This window comes from Mus caroli, chromosome 1, assembly GCF_900094665.2.
Source record: "Mus caroli chromosome 1, CAROLI_EIJ_v1.1, whole genome shotgun sequence".
Classification (NCBI taxonomy): Eukaryota; Metazoa; Chordata; class Mammalia; order Rodentia; family Muridae; genus Mus; species Mus caroli.
Window position 1 is genome coordinate 9148065 of NC_034570.1, and position 27439 is coordinate 9175503.

Genomic DNA, 27439 nt, shown 5'->3' on the forward strand with positions numbered 1-27439 from the left:
CAACAGTGCATTAAGGAGCAGCATCGGCAGCCTTCCATGACTATCTGAATGCTTATGGTTGCTGACATGCCTATGACAGACACAACAGGCTTTACTGACTCACTCTCACCAAGAGAATCTGTCAGAGTAGTGGGGGGGGGGGGGGCAGTGGGATCCACTGACATTTACCCATGGACTTTGGCAGCAGGTTCTTGACAAATTCAGTGTGGTCCCCGACATGCAGGATGCTGTAGACACTCTTGTTCATCAGTTCTTCTTGGTTATACCGTAGATACTGTGTCACATTCTCTGACACGAACACCACATTGCCTTCCAGGTTCACAACGAAGAAGAACCCATCAAGGGCCTACAGGGTGCAACAACATAAAACATGCAGCTGTCATGGGGGAACTGATTCTTCAAGGAAAGAGATCTCCGATGCCCTTCAGAAACAATGAACACATGTTCTCTGGGGAAATAGAAGTGATTCCATTATAGTCAGTGGAAGAGAGGCTAGATTGGGGTCTTCTGTTAGTCTGTTAATCTGCCAGGAGATAACTATGGCCAAATAAACAAAGCAGGATGGGGGGTACCACAGAGCTAAGTGCAGGAGCCAGGGCATATGCCAAGAGAGAAAGGGACTAGTGCTAACTTTTTCCCTCAGTTTAAAAATATCAGGAGAATTCCCCTAATTTTTACTTTTAAGGTGGCCAGGATTTAAGTGAACTCACAGATGGTCGCAGACCTTCAAAGCAACATCCGGCCTTCACTGTCTGGTGTGTAGGGAAGGATCTGGGCAGGCTCTCTGGCGAGGTAGGAGAATGGGGAAGGTGCTGTGGGCTAAGTGTCTCGGGGTGGTTAAAACAGCTCAGTGCTGGTTGCCTGCACGCTTTAGTGGGCTGGTTCACTGTCACTCCATGTGCCCACCATGTCTAGACTGCAGAAAGAGACTGGTCTCCATACTTTAGGAAGGGAAGATAAGCAGCAGCTGTGGGCATGTTCACTCTGCTGTGGGCATACTGTGTCCTCCCAAGGCCCTCTTTTCCAAGGCACAGAGGGGATCAGGGGTTATGGAAGGAAAATTGCACACAGTCCGCTAGTGACTCCGGGGGCTCAGATACTTCTCCTGGTAAGACTCCTTGTGGTCTGCCCTGGCAATGGCAGCTCCGTGTCTCTCCTACATCTGATGCTTGTTCAGAACAGAGCAGAGTTTCCCTTCACAGTCTAAGAAGACCCGGACACCTTCAAAGCTAAATTCCCAGGCAGCTGAGGCCACTTCGGCTGCATTTGAAGCATGCCCAGTCCCCACACGGTGGTTAGGGATGGCCGGAATGCTTGGTCCACCCAAGGCTGTCTATATAAAAGGCTTCTGTTTTGTCAGACTAATTTCTATCAATCTAAAACTGATTCTGGGGTATAAATGAGAAGTTGTTTAAAGAAAAAAGTAAACTGGGTGTGATGGCATCAGCTATCTTAATACCTGGGCTACAGTAGAAGAATAAGGCCAGTCTGGACTAAAGGTCAAGGACCCGTCTTGTAATAATAACAGCAAGAAAGCGAACAACAATGAAACTCAAACCAAAGCAAAGAAAAAACCCACTGGCTTTAGACTTTCTTTAACTAGTCTGTCAGGTTTTCTCTATAACATGATGCACATTCAGGGTAAAGCAAGAATATAGAAACCTAAGTGGCCAACAACACAGGCTGCACTAAGCTGTGTACAGTGGAGAGGCACAGCAACAGCACATGGCACTTACAGATCTCTTGTTACTTCTCACTACTGCCACCGCTGGGTGTTCGTTCAGCAGAGTTCTTAGGCTTTCAATACTACATTACTAGTGTTGGCTTTGAAAGGGCATGTGGCTTCTTACAGTATGGTGAGAAGGCTCATTTGTGGCCTAATAAAATTGAAAAATGAAAGTGGCTCGTTTTATAAAACTGTGTTTTTTAAAGCTCACTATATGATATGCTCTGATGGCAAGAGCTGACATTTGCTTCTGTTGCCTAGCAACCGCTATGCTATGATGCAAGCATGAGTGTGCATCTCGGCCTAGGAACAGCTCTCCGAGCACACACATGCTCTCTCTGTTGAAAGGTCTCCAGTTAAGCCGTAAGCCACTGGATCCCGGAGCTTCCTCTCTGGTACACTGCCTTAGTACTCAGTTCACACAGGCACTTCCTCAGTGCACTCCATTCTCAGAAGATTATTTTCACACAGCAAAAGTTTGGTTTGATTTTATGAAATAAGGGCCACTGCCATCTACAATTAATGAACTTGTTGCAAGAGCTAAGCCACAGCCTGCCTTGCTCTAAGCATTTCCTTTTAGAGGCCTCAAAGTCTTCCTTGGGGTTTCAGTGCTATTTCCCACTCCCCGAGGCATAATGAATAAACAGTTATATGGAAAAATTCCAATAAAATCTCGGCTTACAATTCACAAGCTTTTTCTAAAGAAAGCTGCCCTCTTCCTTTTATGTAATTCTAAATGGTCTCCTGGTCACACCTTGCTTTCCTGCTCCTACAGTGTGGGAAGTGCCCCTCCCTGTGTGGCTGTGAGGACTATGGGTGAACTCTCTTATTCGTTACTGCAAAGGCGAGGGAGGGGAGCTTTACTCTCTTATCTCCAGCTCCCAACCACACAGGACATACCTGCAGATTTAAGGTTTCTAGATGAGAAAGGGGACAGTAAGGTCAAGAGAGTGCTAGCTAGCTTTGTTTAAAAAATCCTAGTCTTGAATCCACAAGCCTGCTGCAGCAGGCACAGAGCAGGCACAACACCGCAGTTCTGGCCACGTGGCCCTTTACGCTTAGAATGTCTTCAGCAGAGCGGAGTGCCACGAGAACTGAGATAATTTATGTCTCAGGTAGCTCTGTCTATTCACTGCTATTTCTTCTCTCATTTACCATAGCCCACATCTTGAATTTTAACTTTGAAAGAGGGACAGTAAAGCACTGTGTGTTTAGTACTCGTTAAAAAACAAGGAGGATTTTATAAGCCTGAGACAGTAGCTGCCCGAAGGCCCTAAGACCAGTTACTCGGCTATGCTTTTAAAAAGCTCCTTCTTCCTATTTTAACTTCACTTCTATGAGGAAAACATACTAGTTGGAATTACCAGCCCTAAAAAGCATAACCCTCGTTTTGTTGGCTCTCACATTTTAAACTGTCTACACAGGCCGAGGCATGTGGCACACAGGAACCCTGAGCCTGAGGCAAGAGTCCTACCCTTCAATAGGACGTCCAAGTTCAGCTTCAGAAAATAAGTGCTCAACTGACAATTCACACCTGCACTCAGTATTTTCATCTAATTGAAGTCTATGCTGTTCCACATACAGAGAATGTTGCTGGGGGCAAGAGCTCACAGATAGACATACGCACTTGCATTAGTAAGCACAGCAATGTGGATTCTCCTTAAATCATATGTACCCGAACATACATAAATGCAGCACATGAATACTGAAACATGTGTGATACAAAGCCACGGGAGCGTGGTACTTCAAGCATCAAAACCAGATAAGGCTGTGGTTACCTCAAGCATCATGGGCCCCAGTGCATCCTTGTCGATGACACCCTGCCCCGTGGATGACACATCTGACTTCTGCACTTCATCTATGTTGGCAGCTGCTGCTTTCTCTGCAACAAAACACAAGAGCAAATTAAATAGTGATGCACACCAAGGGCACATCAACACCAAAATCTCTGCTGGGGTCAGATGTGCCTATGAATGAATTAGAGTGCACCCAACTGCCCCTGGAGGACGGGAATGGCTAGGAGGAGGACCCAGATGGCACCTCTCACCTCCAGAATACATGTATCAGATTTCCTTTCAGGCTCTGGAGAAAATGAGTTTAGAGGTTTCATGCTGTTCCTGGCAGACATTTTAAAAATATAGATTATGAAGCTGAGCATCCTATGGCACAATTAGTTTTCACTCAAGAGATTCTCCAAACTCGAATAAGGGGGTGGGGAGAGGTCCTCTTGCTCAGAGTTCAGAGCCTTGACCTGGCCTGCTCAATGACTCAACGCAGAGGGGGTAAGCAGCCCCATCAGGCATTCAGAGGATGTCAATGGCTGAGCTTTGACTTTGTACAGAGGGGCTGAACAGCGAGCACTCCAGGACTCAAACTCCCAGACAGGGCTGAAGTCGTGCCATCAGCACAAGAGTAGTTGCTTACAGGGGAAAAGATGCATAGCTATCAATACATGTGCAAATGAGCTCCTTCAGGAATGGCAAGTGAGTTTACAGCATAACATACACAGCCACAACCTGTTAGGAAACAACACAAAAGCAATGTGCCAATTACATGTAAACTGAATAAATTACATCCTTGTTTACGCTGCATGTTTTCATTATAATTAAATGTAAAAAATTAAAGATTCAAACAAAACTGTAACTCAATTTAGTATTCACAATCAACTTGCTTTTCCCTGACCATAGTAACTATTTTTTTTGTAAAAACAATTTTATGCAGTATTTAAAAAAATCTGTTAAAGTCTAATTTATGGAACCTAAAAATAATTAGGGAATTATGTAGATCCTCCAAATCTTTCTGCTCCCAATGGAAAGTCTTCATGATGTCTATTTGCCAGTAGACAAAGAAGACTGTAGTTTGAGTCCATTATTAGCACCACAGTTCAGAACAAGGCAAACCAAGGCCTCCGCGTCAGTGTCTGCCACCTGTGTATCATGGCTATATCAATGACAGATGTAAAACACACTTTAGAAACTACAAGTTGGAGGGTGAGCTGGCTCAGTGGGCGAAGGCACTTGCTCTCAGGCCTGATGACGAGTTTGATACTGGGACTCACAGGTAGGAAAGAACCTCCTCCCCCAGGCTGTCCTGTGCCCTCCATCCTTCCTCATGCGATAACTGCTAACCACAAGCACTGGGTGCACTCTGGTCTTCTCACGGAGCAGCACGCTGCATTTTCTTCAGAGAGCTGACACACTGTGCCCACTTCTCTTGGTTCCTCTACCATCTTACCTGTGACATGGCTTGCTCTCTTCCCTAATAGCTCCCTTAAAGTTGCCTCTGCACAGGCTCTGACTCATCCTAGTGGTCCTCAGAGTACAGGAAACACCCCTCTTCTCCAATCAGAGGACAGAGGACTGGCTGCCATTGTTACTGTATAGGACTCCCTTCTCTCTGGTAAATCCCAAAGACAGGGACACTGTTTTCAGTCAGACCCTCACTCTTCCATCCAGAAGCACAGGACCCAGACCTGTGCCATCACACCCCTTACCTACTTCTCTGGGCACTGTAAAGCTGTCACTGCCTTACAAGGGAACCTGCATGCTTGGCACTGAGCTCCCACGAGTCATCGATTCTAAAGCATGCACTATGTTCTGTGTGGGTTTGAGGCCCTCCCCGCACACCCTTAGTTTTAGGAGGAGCGAGGTGCTGACAACCCTTGCTCAGATGGAGCACACGGTGTCCTTTCCTGTGCCCCTCACTGTCTGTGGGGGTGTGTCCTCCTAGATACATCCTCCAGCAGAAGGATACACAAGAGGTATCCTCCCAAGGTTTCAGACTGTAGGGGACATGGGCACAGACTAGAGGGCTTGCCTTACATCAGTCTGATATGCATCCTGAGTAGTGGGTCTCAACCTTCCTAATGCTGTGAGCCTTTAACACAGCTCCTCATGGTGTGGCGACCCCCACTCTAAATTATCTTCATTGTTACTTCCTAGCTCTACTTTTGCTCCTGTTAGGTATCATAAAGTACATTTTTGTTTTCCACTGGTCTCAGGTGACCCCAGAGTAAGGGTCATTCCCCTGCAAAGGGACCATGGCTCACAGGGTAAGAACCAACGCTCTAGAGGATGTCTGAGTGCTCTTGCCTTCTCAGTCCATAAAACAGAACACTGCCCCAACAGAACGAACGCTGCTGCACTGAAGGCAGATTAGTAAGCCAGAACAGGACATCTGTATCTTTAACAGCCAGCACTGTAGGCCAGGAATGTCACTAAGTACAGATGTCTGGCTGACAAAGAGGGCTGTCCCTGGCCTGGGCACAGTGAATTAGAGGTTGGTGGAATGGAAAGTTATTCTCCTCTGAGCTCCACTTCAGGGTGCAGCTCGAGACAAGAAAGCAAGGAGAGGGGCAGGGCTAAGGAGTATGGCTCAGGGTTTCCAGAGAATCGCTCTACAGAGAGACATTTGTGTGGACACGGTAAATTCCCATGCCTTTGCTCTTCTCTCAGTTCATTCCTCCACTGTTAAATCTCTATCTTACTCCTTGGACTTGGGTCAGGCATGCAGCTTGGTGGTAAATGTGAGGCCCCAGGTTAGAGAAGGAGTGGGGGGAGCCACTTGGCTGCCGGTAATGTTGGGGGATCCGGTGAGAGATGAAGCTACAGTTGCTGTGAATGGGAACTCCGTGCCTGTTACTGACAGCTACAAGAGCAGCCTGGGCTCTCACCTGCGATCCTTCTCCCTAGACCTTAAAAAGTTTTAATCTAAAACAAACAACATTTTCTCCCTAAATGGAATAAAATACTACTACTTGAAGTTAAGAATATAAAAACTAGTATCAAAGAAAATACCTCTCAAATATGTTACCATGTGTATTAGATATTTTTGTCATCACTGAGCAAAAATAACCTGACAAGGAATCAAAGTTGACCTAGCTCATGACACGCAGGAAGGCAGTGTTGAGGACCACTGTAGTCTGAGGGCAGACCTAAGGCAAGTACCCCTGCCACTTATAAACTCCAGGCCTGGGTGTGTAACTAACTGCTGCAGCAATATGCTCAAACAGACCATTTTACACCTTTAGGAAAAGACAGATACAAAGAAAGACAGATACAAAGAGCAAATCAGCACACAAGTTTGTTTTTAGAAACTTATCAATCAGATAGAACATGGAACAAGGGCTAGGAGAGACTTTGGAACACTTGGATAAAAATAAGTACCATACTGGAAAACTGTTTATAATAACAAAATATGCTGTTTTCTCCTTTTAATACTCACCTGGTAAATCTTTAAAAGGAAAAAGGCAGCAGGTGATTCTAACATCACAGCCCACATAGGCAGTGGAATACAGCCCTCGGGCCTTGGAGTGGGTGAGTGGGTGAGTGGGTGGTGTGTCAAGCTAGTCCTTATTGGTCAGGAGTTCACAATGCCTCCAGGAGGGCAGAACACGTGTCATTCAACAGAAGAGGAAAATGAAGGCTTGAGCCATAAGGAGCCAACTTTATTTCAGAGAAGGGAGGGATGGCTGGGCATGGGTGGCTGTGTTTCATGAATGCTAAGATGGGTTAGGTTAGATTCTAGGGGTTAGATCTGTGGACCAGTGGCAGAAGACCACCACAAGTCTCAGGCAGGCCTTCAAACAATATTCCTCTTTTTTCTTTTGTTTCTCTGTGTGACCTTGACTGTCCTGGAACTTGCTCTGTAGACCTGGCTTGTCCACTTGCCTCTGCCTTCCAAGTACTGGGATCAAAGGCGTGCGCTATCACTGCTACTACCCCACTGTGAAAAAAGCCAATATTCTGGTGTCCCCAAATAACCAAAACTGGAGGTGTAGTGAGGAGCAAAGAAACAATGTTCAGTATGAGGCTGAAGTTGTATTAGTGGAGCACATGACTTTAAAGATCACTCAGGTGTGCAGAGCCACGGCCAGGCAAGCGGTGTGGGGCCTGAGAGCGTCTCCAGAAAGTCTCTAGCAGGAAAAACCCAGCTTCGCAGTCCTGTACACCTCACTGTTTGGAATGCACTTTCTAGATAATCTGTTATGAAGGTTCTTTAGTTCTGCATCGAGTTTATGTTTGGGCCACTTCTCAGTAGTAAAATAAAAACTAGTCAATAATAACAAGTGATACAAAATACCCAGAAACCCAGCTTTACTAAAGCAATTGTAATAAACAAACAAACAACTTGTCCTGAATTATCAGTATTTGTACTTTTTCATGAAGTACTTGCCACTTCTGCCCAATATTCAGTTCAGCCTTGACATTAAATAAGAGCTGGAGAGGTAGGGAGGAAAAGCAGAGGAGGGAGGAGGAGGGAGGAGGAGATCTCCTTTGAGACTAACTGGATGTTAACTGGACATGTGCTGTATCTCAGACAGTGCGGCAATGAGCAAGCCATTTGGATGCAGCATATAAAAATAAGCTTCGATTCTTACATATTTATACTCTGTAAGTACAGCATTACTATACTAAAACATACCATTTAATATTTTAAATTAGGCAATTTTCTCAGTGGTTATGAACTATATTTAGTTTTCTATATTTTTCATCCATTAACTATAAAAATACATTGTTATAAAAATACCCTTTGGTAGAGGAACCAGTGGAAGGCTGGTTCCAGATTTTCCATGATCACAACCTTATGAAATCTTATCACAACATCAGAGAAAGAGATGCTAACATTTAAATTCCAGAGTCCCTCTGTGCTTTGACTTCACATGCCCCTGCTGTGTCTTAGCCATTACGGCCGTGCTCTTTTGATAAAGACTCTGCTTGAGAGAGTGACAGCGAAGGCACAATGCTCTCCAGAAGATTTCTGAAAAGCATAGAATAGCTATGTCACAGCTCTGCTTTACAAACGCCAAGCCCTGGCAGGACAGCCCTCCCACCAACCCTTTCTCTACCTTTGCCCACCTTTGTCCTCCTGGGTGGCTGTTCCCGATGCTCCACCCTCTCCCTCTTCCATTTGCCTGTACTCCAGAAATCCAATACCAATTAATTAGATTTCCAGTTTCAAAGCAAAGAACAAATCCTGTCTCTTCAGGGACTGTGCTAAGATGAGTCATACTGCAAACGGGGGGGGGGGGGAATCATTAATATTAAATTCCTATTTTTCATAAGTAATTATTATTTGTGCTTTCTTTAAGAACAAAAGAAAAGGTGGGGCATTTGATCTCTAGAAATAAAACTGACTTAATGCAGGAAAAACATTTCTTTAAAGTGGATGGATTAAATTGCTCTTCATCACTGCCATGCACGGGGAGAAATCTGAAAGTAAAATCCCAGTTTCTGGTGAGAACAGCAATAAATCAAAAATACAGCTTTGTAAAAAATAATTCATTTTAAAAGAAAACATATGAGATATTTGGGAATTATGAAGTAGTTTTATTTTTTTAAAAATTCCTCTGAGGTATATTCATTGGTCTGCGGTGGTAACTAATGCTTTTTTACATTAGTATTGTGTATTTGTTTATTAGCCAAGTGCACTGAGAACATTTAAGTGTAGTCTTTCCATAAAACACTGCCAGAATAGAGGGATGGCAGCAGTGGCTCTGATGGGCAGTCACATGACTGCTCTACTCCAGCAGAGCAGTGGCAGCCGTCAGGCAGACAGAAACGTAAGTGCCACTTGAGTGCCTGTTACAGGTATGACGTGAGGTATCACCATGGGAGAAGATGATGCACACCTTTGTGTGTGCTCAATTGCGAACTCTCTCTCTCTCTCTCTCTCTCTCTCTGTCTGTCAATAAAACAGGCTATAGCAGTTTACAGACATTAGCTTTAAAAAGACAGACGTCATCAACTAGGGCCCACTCTGTGACATGTTGTCTGATGACGATACTGCACAGATATTTACACATATAAAACATCCCTGTGTGCTCGAGACCAGATCCACCCTCGACTGAAAAGCCAATTAATGACTTTCACATCAGGCCAAGCATGAAGAGCACTGCCTTTTAAAAAAAACTGAATCCAAGTTCAGAGTAGAACATCAAAATCTTTTGCTAAAATGAACCAGATATACTACACAGGTTTTATAATTAATCCCACTGCTTTAAAATGAGTAAAAGCATTCACTCAGAAACCTATCAATTTTTCAATGGGCTGATGTCAAACACAAGTCTAATCACCTGTATGGCAAACTCTAAGATTCTACTGGGAATACACGCACTGCTTCTGCCCTGCCCTGTGCTGCATGCAGTACCTGGCTGTGAAACTTGGTAGCAGTACAACCTGTACAGACCCATGAGGGACAAAGAAGGCATGGAAACAGGGACACATGGTGTCTGGCCAAGCAGCACAGATTAAATGTTACAAGAAAAGTTGTGCAGCATCTCAGAGGTTCTAGAAGGTAAAAGGAGAGAATTAGGCAACTGCACCCAACTAAAATTAGAAAAGTTGCCATATGGCTCTGTGAAACCGGCAGCACATTCCTACTCATTAGGAAGCATTCTGCTAACATAAAAACACACAGCCTTCCTGAGCTCTCCAATGTGCTCGTCTTTTCAATGGGAATGCAGGATCACCTGCCCTGCATGCCTGCGTGCATACTAAACCTGCAGCTGCACTTTGTTAGCAGTGGGAGGAGCCTAAGGCCCGAGTTGCCTCCCTCACTTTGGACACTGAGCAGATCATGACTTTCCTTCTGCACAAATCAAGCAAACTCAATCAACTTCAAGGCCATTCCCACCTGTCTTAGCTAGGATTTACTGCTGTGAACAGAAACCATGACCAAGGCAAGTCTTATAAAAAAACAACATTTAATTGGGGCTGGCTTACAGGTTCAGAGGTTCAGTCCATTATCATCAAGGTGGGAGCATGGCAGTATCCAGGCAGGCATGGTGCAGGCAGAGCTGAGAGTTCTATGTCTTCATCCAAAGGCTGCTAGTGGAAGACTGACTTCCAGGCAACTGGGGTGAGGATCTTATACCCACACCCACAGTGACACACCCATTCCAACCAGGTCACACCCACTCCAACCAGGTCACACCCATTCCAACCAGGTCACACCTATTCCAACAAGGCCACACCTTCAGATGGTGCCATTCCCTGGTCCAAGGATATACAAACCATCACACCGCCCTACACATATCCCCCGACTGACACCCATCATCAGAGAACTAAGCCTTGGTCTCACTTCCGTCTTAGTTAGGGTTTCTATTCTTCAATGGAACGCCATGACCAAGTGAGGGAAGCAAGGGTTTCTGTAGCTCACACTCCCACCCACACTGTAGTCCATCACCGAAGAAAGCCAGGACAACAACTGAACTGGCAAGGAACCTGGAGGCAGGAGCTAAAGCAGAGGCCATGGAGGAGTGCTGCTTACTGGCTTGCACCCATGGCTTGCTCAGCTTTAGAACCCAGGAGCACAAGCCCAGGGATAGCACCACCCACAAGGGGCTGGACCCTCCACCATCAATCACTAATTAAGAAAATACCCTATAGTCTTGCCTACAGCCCAATATTATGGAGGCATTTTCTCAATTGTGGCTCCATCCTCTCTGATGATTAAATTTTGTGTCAAGTTGTCATAAAACTAGCCAGCACAAACTCCTTTAAAGACTACACTTTCCAAGAGAGATGGTTACTAGAGAAGACTAGGTCACTAGGTAAAACTAGCTAGAACCTGCCTGTCCAAGAGGTCTACCCACTCTCTTATGCCCACAAACAACTTTTATTTAGCACACTACCTGTTGAATTCACTGGCAGGTAACATGGACACTGGAAGGCATGTGTGTACTGGCTGGTTTTGTGTCAACTTGACACAGTTGGAGTTATCACAGAGAAAGGAGCTTCAGTTGAGGAAATGCCTCCATGAGATCCAACTGTAAGGCATTTTCTCAATTAGTGATCAAGGGGGAAAGGCCCCTTGTGGGTGGTGCCATCTCTGGGCTGGTAGTCTTGGGTTCTATAAGAAAGCAGGCTGATCAAGCCAGTGGAAGCAAGCCAGTAAAGAACATCTCTCCATGGCCTCTGCATCAGCTCCTGCTTCCTGACCTGCTTGAGTCCCAGTCCTGACTTCCTTTGGTGATGAACAGCAATGTGGAAGTGTAAGCCGAATAAACCATTCCCTCCCCAACTTGCTTCTTGGTCATGATGTTTGTGCAGGAATAGAAACCCTGACTAAGACAATGTGAGTGTTTAACAATTTAGCCAAAGTATCTCTTTCCGATAATTTACATCCCTGTGTTTGTAATGGTCAGGGCCTGAAGGAGTTTAAAGATACATTACAGAAGCAAAAAGGAAAAGGGTGAGAAAAACAAAACCAAATAAGGTGGCTAAACCATACTGGCAGTGAAAGCTCATGGACACTGCCCCAGCAGTTCCACAAAGGGAAGAAACCAAGAGGTAACAAAGAGGAAACAAGTTCCTCAGGGCATCATCCACTAAATTTGTGGTGTGTGCACCTCCAGCTCTCTCTCTCTCTATCACCCAACTGTTCAATGTGAGTGGATCTGCACTTTCATCTTCTACAGCAAAGGCCAATACCAAAAAAAAAAAAAAAAAAAAAAATACCTGTTTCAAGTACATTTGGGACTAGTGAGGCGGCTCAGCACCAAGAACCAAGCCTCACCACATGGGTCTGAACCCTGGGATCCACATGATGGAAGAACAGACTCACACCAGTTATCCCTGAACTTTCACATGTGTGCCTGGCCCATGCTTGCACACATATCTAAACCCACAGGTGCACTCCAATAAGTAAAACTGTGACGAGTGGGGCTTTAGGAGCTCTCAGAACAAGGGGCAGAAGACTCAGGGTTTGGACAGGTGGATGGAATGGCAGGATGAAACTGAAGGAAGGGGCAGAGGAAACAGAGCCTCTCAAAGGAGCAAACTGCATACCTTCCTCATTATGAACGTTTCATTTCTTTAAAACATACATGGTGCTGGCTGCTTTTCCAGAAGACCTAGGTTCCATTTCCACACACTAATCTCTGTATCTCCAGTCCCAGGAGAGTAGACGCCCCCTCCTGGCCTTGTGGGGGCACTGCAAAACAATGTACACAATGTACACAATGTACAAAAACACCCATACATACAGAAGAAAATTACACGTGCTAGCTCAAAAAAGCAAGGTTCACGAAATTATAGAAACACTCAAAGTTTTCATGAACTATGGAAACTAATATGGTCATAATAGCTCAGTTTGGAAATACATTCGACAGAGGCTATTTCTAAAATCTTGAGAGCCAGGGCAAAGTTGAATAAGCATTTTGCTCCAGCTGTTGTCCTCATCACCACGAAAAACTATCCCTAGGAATGTCATCTTCCCAAGAGTGTCCCACTGTCCTCACACCGTACTCCACTAACACTCGTGCTCCGTCATGCAGTGTTGCTACTGAGTGCTTCCCAGAGAAGCAGGAATTGAGCTCGGTTTAGCCAGGATCCACAGGCTCTGTGATGGTTTGTATATGCTCAGGCCATGGACTGGCACTGTTTCCAGGTGTGGCCCTGTTAGAGTAGGTGTGTCACTGTGGGTATGGGCTATAAGACACTCAGCTGCCTGGAAGCTAGTATTCTGCTAGCAGCCTTCAGATAAAGACGTAGAACTCTCAGCTCCGACTGCACCATGCCTGCCTGGATGCTTCTGTGCTCTCACCTTGATGATACTGGACTAAACCTCTGAACCTATAAGCCAACCCCAATTAAATGTTGTCCTTTATAAGAGTTGCCTTGGTCATGGTGTCTGTTCACAGCAGTAAAACCCTAAGACAGAGCCTGTGTACTTTTCTGTTCTTACATGGCTGGGTGGAGATGTATGTGAAGATAGATCTTTGGAGTCATCATAAGTAGGGAGTGAAAGGCAGACCGGTCACAGCCAGGATCCCAGGATAGCTCAGAAGGCTATGGGGCCATGTGAAAAGCATTCCTGAGGAAGAAAAGGCTCCAGAGGTCACCCTACACCTAAGTTTCAGAGGGCAAGACCCCAAAATCCCATTTAATCAACCTTCATCTAGGGAGCCACAATATATAACAAAGTGGTTTGGGCATCATGAGCTTTTATTAGATCAGAACCTTCCCTGGTCATTCAGTGCTCTTAAGAAAATAAATCCTAGCTAAACAGTAGTTGCACACACCTTTAATCTCAGCTCTTGGGAGGCAGAGGTAGGTGGATCTGAGCTTAAGGCCAGTCTAGATACTGGTTGAAACACATGAAACCCCAGATTTAATCCCCAGAACAGAATCTGTGTGGGAGAGGGAGGGAATCTGTGTGAAAGACAGTGTTACAAGCTGTGTCCTTTCCAAAGCTACAAGAAGCTTTGGCTAGTAAAGATGAAGTCATGCTCAAAATCTATCTACAAGAGCTGTTTTCAACCTGTGGGGGCCGAAGAACCTTTATTTACATTCATAATATTAGCAAAATCCAGTTATAAAGTAACAAAATAATTTTATGTTTGGGAGATCACCATGAGAGGAGGAACTGAAGGAAGAGCTGCAGCATCATGAAGGTTGAGAACCACTGCTCAAGGGCCGCAATCCCTGCAAGAGGCTATTCAACTCACTTTGTAGACCCAAAGACAACAGTAAAGTTGGGTTCTATGAAGAAAGCCAGCAAAGGAGCAGAGAATAATACAGGGGTGTGGGAAAGGAGGAGGAGAAGAGGGCTGGCTCTGTTAGCGCACTGTCAGCGCTCCAGAGAGGCCTACAACCCATCCTGCCTCCTGACCCTCACTGCATGGGCAGTCCTTTCAGAGCCTCTTTGCTTTCATCCTGAGTCAGAGTTTTGGTTGAACTTCCCTAAGATCAGCCTACTCTTCAGTCTTCTCTGTCTGGGCATCTCTATTTTAGTTTCTTTCCACAGTAGAGTGGATTCCATTCTAGAGATGGCCATAAGCAGCTGTGTGCATTTTCTGTTTACCTCCTTGGGTCCTAGCAATCTTTTCTGATTACTCCTGTCTATCCCTGGTTCTCTTGCTCTGGCCTCTGTGGACCCACAAGAGAAACGGATGATGCAGTGGGTGAAAAGCAGGTATTCCCAATTTAACCCCCCCCCCAGTGCAAAACAGCTGATAATTAAGCACCAAATCATCCAATTTAGAGACCCCAAACCTCAAATTATGCCAAGTCATATCACATAAGCAGAGAACAACACACTGACAAGAGAGATCATGGTTTGGCTATGCAGGGGGTAGGCTGAGCTAAACAGTCTAATCTACCAGAACAAAGGCAGTGACAGGAAGGGGGCAAGTTCAGTGCCCCCATGTTTGAAGCTCCTGAGAGGGTCGATCAAGGTTCATAGAACCTATTCCTAGGGTTCTATGTCACACAGTGGAGGAGGGGCTTTCTTCCAGAAAAATCTTACACATTGTAGCTTAGGCTAATTCTGAACTCATCTTGTAGCTCTGGCTCTGAAGAATCCTGTGGCAGTGGAGGAAAAGAAGCCTTAGTCTCCTGGATGTAGGCATTGCAGGTTCAAGTCAGCACGCCAGCTCTGTGGAAAGTCTCTAGCCGCTAGGACCCTGGTTCTACAGGAGTCTAGACACCAAAGATGTGTGCACAGTTACTGTAGGTGCAGCTCATAGCCAGTGACTCCTGCAGAGAGTCTATGGGGTGTCCTCGTCCTCTATGGGGTGCCCTTTCCTCTGTATGCTTACTTTTCCTCTGGTTCAAAGAGAGGTTTTTACATTTTGTCTGGCAGTGGTGGAGGGACTGCTGTTGGTTTTTTAGACAGGTCTCACTATGAAGCTATGGCTGGCCTAGAGTCATAACTCACAGTGATTCCCTTGTCTATACCTCCCGAGTGCTGCTGGGATTAAGGCACAGCTTGGAAAAAGAAAAAAAAAATCTCACATTTATTTTTCTAAATGGAGAGATGAAAACGAAATGCTGCAAATGCTGGGAGCTGCCTAGTGAAGAGGTGGCCGGCCTCTTTCCTTCCCCCATGTGGGCTTATGGGGTCAAACTCAGGTCTGTTGAGTCGGGACTGAATCAGGCTTGGTGCTTGCACCTTTATCCAATGAGCCATCTCACAAGCTTTTTTGTTTTCTACTCAATGAAACGCTACTTTTCTCTGTTGACTTTTGATAAGTGTACTCAAAATGTGGCAGAGAACACCATGGACACGGGTGGGTGAGCAGGAACAACCGAGAACACCACGGGCACGGGACATGGAAGGGTGAGCAGGGACAACTGAGAACACCATGGGCATGGGACACATGTGGGTGAGCAGAGACAACTGGGTGGAGAGAGAAATGGCGACTGTCATGGAGACAACCACACGTGTCCTCTGGATCCGCTTAACCATAGTCATTGTATCCATGAACCCTGGACGCTATAGGAAGGAGTTCTACCAAGTCTTCACTCAGTAGGCCCCTCAGCGAGACAACAGTGTGCACTGAGTGTGTAAAAGCGGTCTGACTGGTTCCTTCTGATAGAGATGCTTTCTTTCTGACTCTGAAGCAGGAGCGGCAGTGACCAAATCATCAAGAAATGCCCACGACTGACACTCTCGGGCAGCAACTATCAGAGCAAACACGTGGTCAGCTGGGCTTGGACTTGCCGTGCTCAGCCAGGTGCAGAGGCAGGGAAGACCTTGCCGGCACTGCATATTTCAGAGCCCTGTTGAAATTATAGGCAATGAAGTGGCCAATTTGCAGGCTGAGGTCAAAATGAAATAAACTAAGGTCCCTTTACAAATTTTCCAGATTTGGATCATGACTACTCCTCTATGACGAAATCTTTTCCTTTTACATCTCTGCCATTCTCCAGCAAATCTGGGAAGTCCGAGGAAAGAACACCGTACCTTAGTGATTCCCTAGGGCCTTACAATGTTCTATGTTCTAAATTACAAAGACTGTTCAAGCAGACAGATCCACCTGCAGAAAATCAGAAGGACTGACTTAAAGTGTGACAATTGCATCTTCAGTAAACTCTCCAGGGATCTTTACACCCGTGGCAGGGGTATAGGTCACCAGTATCCTGGCTCTCTAGTGGTTATGACACGAAGAGAATCTCTCAGAAGGCGAGGAGCCTTGGGAACACATCACAGTGAGTCGCCATGAACAGGAAGACACACAGAGCAACGAAGCTGTCCCCAGTACATTAATGACATTTTGAATCCAGTGTAGTCTCAGCAAAGGCTGACAGTTTGCAAGTAAGAAACCTCTCTGGAGATGTTGCCTACCATGTGATGGCTTGCAGGCGAGACAGACAATGTGGCTGAAGATATGACAGGGTGGGAAGACCCAGTCAGAAGCTCTGCAGGGGAGGAGGTAGCCCTTCTCTACGGAGTTCCAGCCTTGACTACAGGAGATGGCGCCAGCCTCATGTCACCTGAGTTCATGTGACTCAAGCCACAGCCTGTCTCAGATACACATGTGCTGTTTGTTGTCATTTCAAATCGCATCAATGAACAGTGTGCTTCAGAGAAAAGAGAATATCAGCAGTTGTCAGCTTTGAGTCGCCAAGAAAAACATTGGTTGCACCCTGGGTTTCCCAGGAGCAAGTTAGTACATGACCTCAATCTTTTCTGAGCTTATCATAATGCCGTAAGGCTGTGCTGACTCAGCACAGCAACCCCTAATCGCTTGCAAAACGCCTTGCTTCACAAGGGTATGATTAGGCTTCAGGAAAAAATGCACGTGGATACTGAGTTCTAGGGAAGACAGGTGCCAAGCAGGATTATCCTGTGTGCACGACTACAAACAGCTTCAGAAAAACAAGTCTCTAAAGGAGCTGCTCACAAATTACAAAGAAAAGGAGACTTTGAAAACATCAAGATATTTTATGATAAAATCTGAAGCTACTCAGGCTTAAAAATGGAATGGATACATTTATAATTCTAAGCTCCAAGGATACAGACAGGTTTCTTCTAGAGGGAAAGAGTATCACACACATTTGTGATAAGCTATTTACTATAACACTGCTACAGTTCTTCTATCTATATAAAGCCAAAGTCAGCACGATAGCTTGTCTTTTCTTTATAGACAAGAACATATATATTAGTTCCAGTGGCAATACAGGAATACTTTACTGCAGGGGATTTTCTTTTAAAAGAAAATAACCTGTAGTATTGTGTGCATGAGACAGGTGGACATCACAAGATAACTTGTGGGAGCGGGTTCTCTCCTACCATGTGCGTCCTGCCTACACAGGTACAAAAGGAGCTTTTATCTGCTAAACTGTATCACCACCCCATTAATTTCTTTTTAAAATATTAAAATAATGTTGCTTTTGAGATGGGAAACCTGATGTGTTTATAAAAAGATAAAGGAAGAGGAATATGTTTTGTGGAGCTGTGGACAAGTCCAGTCAAGGTCTCCTTCAACTGGAGATGTCCAACTGAGTAGGCTGGACTAAAGCAGCATGCAGGGACAGGGCCACCGTCCTCACTCAATGGTGACTCAGCATTTTTCACTCAGTTGCTGCCATTTCCTTTAGGAAATGTAAAAACATCCAAGTTGGTTTCCCTCTGCACTTCCTAACGTGGCTGAGGGAATTTGCTATGTCTTCTGGAAGCCATCAAGTTGTATCTGGATAGTGTCAGTGCTCCCGGAGGACTGCCAGAGCTCGGAACCAAACCCTGGCTTCTCACCTGACCCCGTGCCCCACACTGCTCACAGGCAAACACACTCAGGAAAAGGGAGAGGTCAACAGGACAGAGTTCTTCACAGAGGAGCAGTCTTAAACCCAAGCACACAAATCAGCTGAGGAATCTGATTTTGTAATTTTCATCCCCAAAAGTACTATTTTCCAGTTTTTGGAGGAGTCTGCATGGGCTTTGCTCTCCTGAGTTTGAGCAGACTGCCACTGCTAAGGTGAGCACAGAAACAGAACAAGTGAACTATTTTTAACATGTCATAAACATATAAAAATAGAAAATCCACCATTTACGTTAGCCGTAGTACTACTTTATGAACATAGCTGGGGGAGCCGTTGTCGGAGCAGCTGAGTTTAGGAAACAGCACTTACTAGGATGTTCAATGAAGAGATGCTGATGACCTAAGACCAGGGATGCTTTCATCTGAGAGGGAACATCGCAAGGCTGATTGCTTAGCTCAAAATAAACTTCCATCAGTGTGCCAGAACAATGCAGGCACCTCAGGATGGGAATGGGATCCAAGCAGTCATCCAAGTGGAGCCACTCAAAGTTTTGGAAAAGAAACTGTGTAGGCTAGTAAAGATCTTTTCTGTTACCCTCTCTAGATAAATCAACTGCCGAGGAAACTAGACATATGTCTCAAAAATTCAGATTAAGAACACACTCTATAGGGATAAGAATATTTTGTTAAATTCCTAAAGTTAAATTCAGTTAAGTTATGGACTTACAGAAGAGTGCAGCCTCACCTGGCATCAGCTTGACTAGATCAAGGAAGAAAATTGAGTGGGGCATCTAAACATCTATTAGGGAATAGTAACTTGGTAATGCGACTAAAGACTCACTAGAAAGGAAATTAACAGAGGTGGTCATGGCAGGCACATGGCTCTTGTGCTGCAGAGCTGTACACTGAATCCTTATACAATCCCTACCCCTCCATCTAAAACATAATATCAAGAAAAAACCTAAATTGTTCATAATGGGTATACCTAAAATATATGGAATTAGTGCTGTCATGTCCTATAGGCCAAGAAGAGACAGTAAACACATTATTGAATTATATTGAATTATTGACTATATTATTGATAAAATTACCAGGCTTTGAAAACACACCTAGAGATTCCAAACTTCAATGTCAGGTAATGTGTGCATACATCAGAACTACAAGACAAAACACCAGTTGGCAAGATTGGGGATTCCTCCACACGTAGACTGCAGAGACTTCCTTCATACTTCCCAGCCCCTCACTGGGAATATCTTTTGGCAATGGAACTCTCAGGAAATCAGCCTGAAGTGACTTTGAAAATCCCAGCACTCAGGAGGCAGACGCAGGCGGATTTCTGAGTTCGAGGCCAGCCTGGTCTACAAAGTGAGGTCAAAGACAGTCAGAGTTATACAAAGAAACCCTGTCTCGAAAAACCAAAAAAGAAAAAAGGGAAATAGCTCCTTCTTATAGATCTTTATATAAGCCAAGACTTGCTGGGATTCTCCTTCAGCAGAACCAAAGGCAAGAAAGCTAGGCCTGTGGCGCATGCCTGTAATCCCAGCCACTGGGGAACTCAAGCAGCAGGACTGACAGGGTTCACAGACAGCATGTGGCTACACAGTGAGCTCCAGGGCAGCCACGGTTACACAACAAAAACCCATCTCAACCCTAACCCCAACCCCCACCCCAGGGGAGGGGGAGGAGAACTAAGAAACTGGGCAGCAGGCAGGCAAATATCAGAACCGGCCGTCTTACATTTCAAAGAGCTCACAACTAGGCTTAAGACATCCTCAGAGTCTGTCTTCCCTTCTGATTATCTGTTGCATTTGCCCTTCCTTTTTGCTAGGGGCAGTCATCCTTAGACATTTACAAAAAGAGCTCAGCATTTGGTTGGGGAGAAGGACCCATCAAAACCTGAATTTGGTGGTTGTGGCAGATCAAAGAGTAAGAAACTTCCCAGAACTGAAAGAATAATTAGAAGAGAGCAGAAGGGGAGGTAGAGACTCAGATAATGAAGAGTCGCCCCTGGCTCAGCTTCGAGGTCTACTGTCCAGCCTGTACCCACAGTGCCCTCCCTGTCCAGATTGACCACGCCCATGTCTAGACCTCACCACCACCACTTCCCTTCTCCTATGTAACAAGCTAATTATAACATTTGGAATCTTACAAAATGTAGTGGCATGCACACATCTGTCTGTGTAGATAGGCATAAATAATAAATCCTTACTGTACTGAGAAACTCTTTTAAGTATAGGGAAGTAGACAACACACCCAGGAATTGTGCAAGTCCACTACTGCCATCACTGGGAAGGCTTGGAGGGGCTGATGCCAATATTGGCATTATTTATTTCACTCTTTTTTCTACACAGGACAAAATGTGCCACTTGTGCAATGGACAGGTCCAGTGGAACTTAGTGCTAAGTCTGCCCGCGGTGCTCACAGGGCAGTCGTGAGGAAAAGACTCTCTGAGTCACTCCTCTCTCCTGGGTAGTCAGTGTAAGTGCAGGGGCCTGAAGCCTCACAGTGCCACTCCCTGGCTCTGCTAGACAGTGGTCCAGCCTGGGTCCTCACAGTGCCACTCCCTGGCTCTGCTAGACAGTGGTCCAGCCTGNTCACAGTGCCACTCCCTGGCTCTGCTAGACAGTGGTCCAGCCTGGGTCCTCACAGTGCCACTCCCTGGCTCTGCTAGACAGTGGTCCAGCCTGGGCCCTCACAGTGCCACTCCCTGGCTCTGCTAGACAGTGGTCCAGCCTGGGCCCTCACATGCAGCTCATTTTGGCCAATGAGGCAATGAGTACTGGGGTGGTCAGTGAATATCAGCTCCTGAAATCAGAGCACACGGCCTCTTATTAAGATGGAAAAGACAACAGAACACCAGTCTGACTGACTGACAGATGGACTCTTCTTTTACAATTAACAGTGAACAAAACAAATACTCGAAAACAAACTTGGAATGCACTACTTTTGGCTAAATACCAAGTTGTTGTTTTTTCTTTTCTTTTCCCTCCCACACATAGCATTCTTTCTTGGGATTTTTTTCCTTCTAAAGTGTGTGTGTGTGTGCGTGCTACTGAAAAACATGACTTGCCTTGAACATGCATACTATCCTTTAAAACAGAGCTCTGTAAGAAATATTCCTCTCAGTACATAAAGCATCCTAAATAACAGCTGAGTCCACACTTAACCCAATTTGCTCAGAACAACTTCCTCCAAATGGCAGACAAAACGGCCAGGGCAGGCTGGATGACAGGCTCCCTGAAGACGCAGGCGTGGGAACTAAGTAGAGATCTAGATCTGAGACCTTGTAGCTGTAGAGCAGCCCAGCCCTAACCCAAGGCCTTCCCCTGTAAAACTGAGAGAATGAGCAGACTTACTCTATAGGGGCATCGTGCAGATCGAAGGATATGAAGACAACAGAGCAAAACTTAGGACAGAGGAAGCACTCTGCCAGGATGGCCTCTGACCTCCATGGTGGCAGCTGACCCTTGCCTTTTGATGAAGATGAATTAAGGACAGGTAGTCACAGAATTCCCATATAGTATAGAGATGAACCCACATTTCACAGGGTTCACAGCTGGCTAACAGAGGGAGGGGCCATCATTAGCACAAGTGCTAGAGTTTGGACAGCAGGAGCACACCGTCTGCAGTCTCTGCAGAGAGCGATCTGAAACGTTTAGGAGGTGTCTCCTGACTGAAATGTGGCAAGGCCAGTGTGAGCAGGGACCTAACACCTGAGCCTCATCCCTGGCACAGAGGCAGGAAGTTCTTTCTTTCAATGTCATGCAAGTCTCTTTTGCCTGGAAGACTCTTATTTTATGTCCTATATCTTATTTTTGTGATCAACTGTGCCAAATTTCCAGGTATTTCTGTCCCCCAAAATATAAATGGCCCCATGAAGTGCTGTGTTATCTGCAGAACACTGATAGCTGAATGCACTCCATGTCCCACCTCCCCCCACCACAGGCAGTACCCTCTTCCCCAGAGCTCTGTGATTACTCTCTTCTCCACCACAGATTTGCTGAGATCCACTCACCATACTATGACCACCTGAGATACAACAAGCAGGACCCACCATCACCCAGAACAGCACTGTAGCCCCTTTAGGCTCCTCGTGAAACCACAGCCAAGTGAGAATGCTTTCAAGGCAAAGCAACAGGACTCCGAAGGTGAGGTGACATAAGAGACCCTTCCCACCAGTCAGCACTGTAGCATCTACAGGGACAGGGAATCTCCTCGCCTTACTTACCAGATGCTCACCAGAAATTAAAGGCACCTGTTCAAAATGCAGACGGGGGTGGGGGTGGGGGAACACACCTTTAATCTCAGCACTCTGATATTTTTAAGGTCAGCCTGGTCTACATAGAGAAACCCTATCTTATAAAAACAAAAAAGGAAGGAAAAGAAATGAAAAAGAAAAAACTGCAGCTGTGAGGAGCTCTCAAGAAGCAGCTCCAGATGGTCTGTCCTGCTGTGAGGTGCAGGGGCTGAGCCACAGACATGGGTGAAGTCGGAGGGCTCAATCATCAGGGCTGCTCTCAATAATACAAGTAAAACTACCTCCATCCATGCACAACTAGCGCCCATGAACCTTGTGAAATTACTCTGTGGAACATGATTTTTTTCCTCAGACAAACAAACAAAACAAGGAAGTTTCACACTGGGCCACGATCGGACAGGTGCTGCCGTCAATTCTACTTTGTCACTCATCAGTTTGAGGCCCTCAGCCGGCCTAGTGTGTCCGGGTATCCGCCTCATTAACAACACATAGGATAACACCAAGCCTGGAGGAGCATGGAGGTTAGAGGTAGAGAGCACAACAGGTTTCCTAGAGGAAGAATAAGGGAATAAAGATCTGCATGAATGTGTCTGCAACAGTCTTAATATTGCTAAGTAAAACCATATCGTAAGAGATGGAGAGTCAGCTCAGCAGGTAAGATCCTTAAACACGGCAGCTTCTCCTGTATTCACACTCAGATATAAACAGCTTCTGTGCCTTGTACAGCTACAGGCTTCAGGAACACAAAGAGAAGCAGAACAGAACACACCCAGAGGTTCACGGTCTGCCTCAGCCAGTCCCTGTGGAGATGTGCTCTCCATCCTCTGTCCCAGTTTGCAAGCTCGCCCTAGTGTATCGCCTGGGCTTGTCCAGCAGGGTCTGCACCTACAGTAAAGGACACAGAATCATAGCGGAGCAGGAAGTGGGAAGCAAGCAGGCAGACAGGCGGATATGTGTTTCAATGTCTTGCCTCCATTGCCCTCTCAATGACAGACGACTGTTAAATCCTTAAAGCCAGCTCTTTGAGTGTGTGTGGTGCAACACAACATTTATGGCATATTTCTCTAGTGTAAAAGGTAAGTAGTGCATACATAACTTACAGATGAGAATGACACATACACTGTCATTGTAAACATGCAGTCACTTGACTCTCAGAGGACGCTTCTATTGAACTCTTGTTCTGTAGCGACTCATGGCTAGTTTCCATTTAAATTAATGAGTAGACAAGAGAACTAATGGTTAAATCATACCCATAAATGTAACTGTCCATCCATGAGTGACTTTCTGCTGTCTATCAGGTTGTGTGTATTCATGTGCCAGCTGCTGGAGTGAAGATGGTGGAAACAAAATATCAATTCTCTCCCTGACTGTGAAGTCTAGAGCAACAGCCACCAAACAAACAAACAAAAAAAATCACAAACTTGAGCGTCCCAGTCCTGTGGCGGGAATATTCTCCTCATGGTGGACTTCAATGTAACCATACCACATTCCTGACCTCAGGTGTTCCCACAGCAGGGGGTACAGTAGGCACCACTAGCTAGGACGCCAGCCACATAGGCAGAGGCATAGCCTCGCATGCATCCCAGAGCAGTGCAGCAGAGAGGTAAGAGAGGTACACTGCCGTTTTCTTCACCTTTGCTTAGTGTACCGGCTTCCACGTCCACATGGTTAGTAACGACGGCTATGCTTAACAACTGACTTGCATAATTAACAAAAATGTTTTTGCGACAGAGCCTTACCTGTCCTAGAAATTACTATGTAAGACCAGGCTGGCTCCAGAGTGCTGGGATTAAAGGCCCACACCACTACACCTGGCTTACCTTTGCCCTGCCCTCCTCTTCCAGAACCTTCTTCACTTGGCGATGCTATCCTGCCAGGTAAAATTCCCTTGAGAAGCAATCTAGAATCCCACATTCTCATGTCAACACCGTAAGCTATCACTAGAATAACTGCAATGAAAAATTGTGATGACATGTATATCAACACATATTCTTTTGAAATATATTCTTGAACACTTGATACAGCCTCTTCTTCTTTTTTCAACTTTGTGAGACAAAAGTTTGAAACTGATACTCTAACTGATAAATCCAAATGCAATGAAATAAAATGTGTTTCAATCATTTTTTTTTTAAGATAGTGTCTGAACACCTGGCGCTTCTGCCACGTGCTGGGATTTCCCACTTATACTACCATGCCCACAGACTTATATAATTTTCAAACTCACTTTAAATTGATAAACTCACTTTAATTATTTTTGTAAAACAATGTGTGGCTACTTTGGAGTAACAGGAGACATAAACAGGACAGCAGAAATGTTCTTAATTTTAAAATTCCCTCTACTTGCTAGCCTTTTTACAGTCCAAAATATTTGTACACCAAATATTTTGTACAGAATTTTTGTTTTCTGCTAAATGGAATGAAATTGGACATAGTAATCCAAAATCTAAGATCTGTATTTCTCCTTTACTTAGCATTCTGTGGAATCTATCAACAGCAGTTCTCCAGTTCAGACAAGTTGGTATTTGCTACATAAGACAACTCTAAGTTATGGAGGAAGGCAGAGACTTTAAACATCACCACACTAGAATACAAAGAAACGCCATATTTAGTACTAACAAGTTGTGTGGATCTGAGGGTAGCTATGAGGCCAGGCTACCAGGATTCCATCCCAGATTCCCTCTAGAGCATGCCATTTTGCTACTTAACTGTCCCATATCTCAGATTTTCTATTTGGAAGAGGGGAAAACAGTAAAACTGCTGTTTTCCACGTTTGGAGTATTAAGTAGACAAACAAACCTAAGTATATAACAAGGCATCCAGCATACAGAAAGAACTGGCTGCTACTGAAAACTGTCAAAGAGAATTTAGTCATAACATGAGGTCTTAATCAACCAGTTACTACCTTTGTTAAAAACAAACAAACAAACAAAAAACAAGAAAACAAACAAGCAAACAAACAAACCAGCTAGGGTTCTCTGACTGTGGGCACAGAAAGTCATCAAGGCAAATGGAATTCCAAACGGAACAGTGATGTATCGCTAGTCTCGAACCCTTGCTATCAGAGCCTTGCTCTGCATCTCAGGATGCCTGCCTCCAGTGTCTGCTCCTAGATGCTGGTTTCTTCCAGACAGGGTTTTATTATGTAGCTCTGGCCAGCCTAGGATACATGTAAAGCAGGTTTGACCTTGAACTTGTGGCAATCGACCTGCTTCACCATGGTTGGTCTAGAAATAGCTATGGATCCTACTTTGACCTTGAACTTGTGGCAATCCTCCTGCCTCTGCCTCCCAAGTATTACCAAATTTGGTACCTGCTAAACCCCAAAGTGTCGGGGTGAGGGGTGTTGACAGGCACTGGGATAAGAAACTCCTTGACTACTGAAATGTACAGCAGGACAATTTTGATGGAGAAACTACAGACATTCTTGAGAGTGGGTTGATATTAGCAATGTGTATGTTTGGTGTATATATTTTTTTAAGTTCTCAGATGCTAAGAGGTAAAGTTTTATGATTCATTGGAGGAAAAAAAGAGTTTGAGGCTCTAAGATCTAAAAAGACAAAGATATAATTTTTCTGAAATTGTTTATTTCAACTATTGTATAAAAGGCAGTTTAAAAGAATATAAATTACAGAACTCATCAAAAGCATTTTGAGAGATAACCATCTTCACACCTGAAGGATATCAGTGTGCGGACTCTTCAGAGCATGCGCCAGCCTCGAGCAAAAGAGCCTTGCTCATACATGCCTTGGATTTATTTTTGGCACTACAAAGTCAACTATGTTTTAAAAACTATTATAATTTTTTTTAGGTAGGCAAAAATTTCAAGAGTGAAGTATAAAACAATTTTGGGAGCGATGGGGTGGGAGGTAGGGGGAGAAAACCAAGGAAAGAAAGCTGTCAAAGGATGTCTATGACTTCATAAAGGGATCTTTACTGGTGATTAGAGCCTTTGAAGCCTCCATCATTCAGGGTGTGAAATTCTAATCCAGACCAATTGGCTAACTGGATGGAACAGGAGGTCCTCCCTGCTTCCTTCTTCAGGATTACAGAGAAGAGTCGCCCCTCACTTGGGATATGGGGGCGTCCACAGATGCAAAGTCCAATCAGTGGTTCTCCTGCATCGCCTTGGTCTTGAGGGAGTGGCTGGGTTTTATGTAAAGCCTGTTTATAAACCCTGCAAGTGATACTTGCATTCATCTGGTAATATGACATCATTTCATCAATAATTTAAGTGTAAGAAATAAGAGTCAGGGGACTTCACACACGCGGAGGCCCAGAACCACTCCCGTCCTCTTACCTTGCTCTTTGATCTGGCGGATCTGCTTCACAGTTTCTTTTAGGATGGCACATTTGTCAGGTTTGAAGTTGAAGTTGTCAATATCATTAAAGTTTGCGAAGATCAGCTCTGCCAGCTCCTCTATGTACTTATTCTCCTGCTCGCGGTTCCGTTTCTCAGTGCTCCTTTTGGGGCTAGGAAGGAATGCGACATTATTATTTATTTGAAATAAACTGCTAAACTCTTTGAAATGTGAACCCAGACAACAAGCTGCCTGCTCACTAAAGCAGGTAAGAGCGAGGGGGTGATCTGGCATCTCTGCTTCTCTTTTGTTCTCTGTGGATGGCTTCCTGAGTATGCTCATCGCTCATCTCCAGTCTCACCACAGCGAGGGCAGGACGGCCCTGGCCTACAACCGAGCTTGACAGGGTGAGCACTGACCTTACTGCTGGACAGAGTTAGTAAGGACTCAACGTCTACTTAAGGTAAGTTTAGAAGGAACAAGTTATAATTAGTGTAATTAGAATTGGAAACGTAAGTTTCAATCACGCTTTTGTTTTATTTCGGTAATCATAAAGGATAATAAAAACCAAATCTGCCGGGCGTGGTGGCGCACGCCTTTAATCCCAGCACTCGGGAGGCAGAGGCAGGCGGATTTCTGAGTTCGAGGCCAGCCTGGTCTACAAAGTG

The 27439-nt window shown here is 45.0% G+C and overlaps 1 protein-coding gene across 3 annotated transcripts in view; it reads right to left on the minus strand.

Annotated features, from left to right (window-relative positions):
- The window catches only part of Ncoa2 (nuclear receptor coactivator 2), a 228504-nt gene that overhangs the window by 47970 nt on the left and 153095 nt on the right, over window positions 1-27439 (minus strand). For all 3 annotated transcript variants that reach the window (XM_021170361.1, XM_029476884.1, XM_021170377.2), the window contains exons 4-6: window positions 26771-26943; window positions 3505-3608; window positions 169-346 (exon numbers count right to left, since the gene is read on the minus strand). In XM_021170361.1, coding sequence (XP_021026020.1) covers window positions 169-346; window positions 3505-3608; window positions 26771-26943 — 455 coding nt within the window. The remainder of the gene's footprint in view (window positions 1-168; window positions 347-3504; window positions 3609-26770; window positions 26944-27439) is intronic.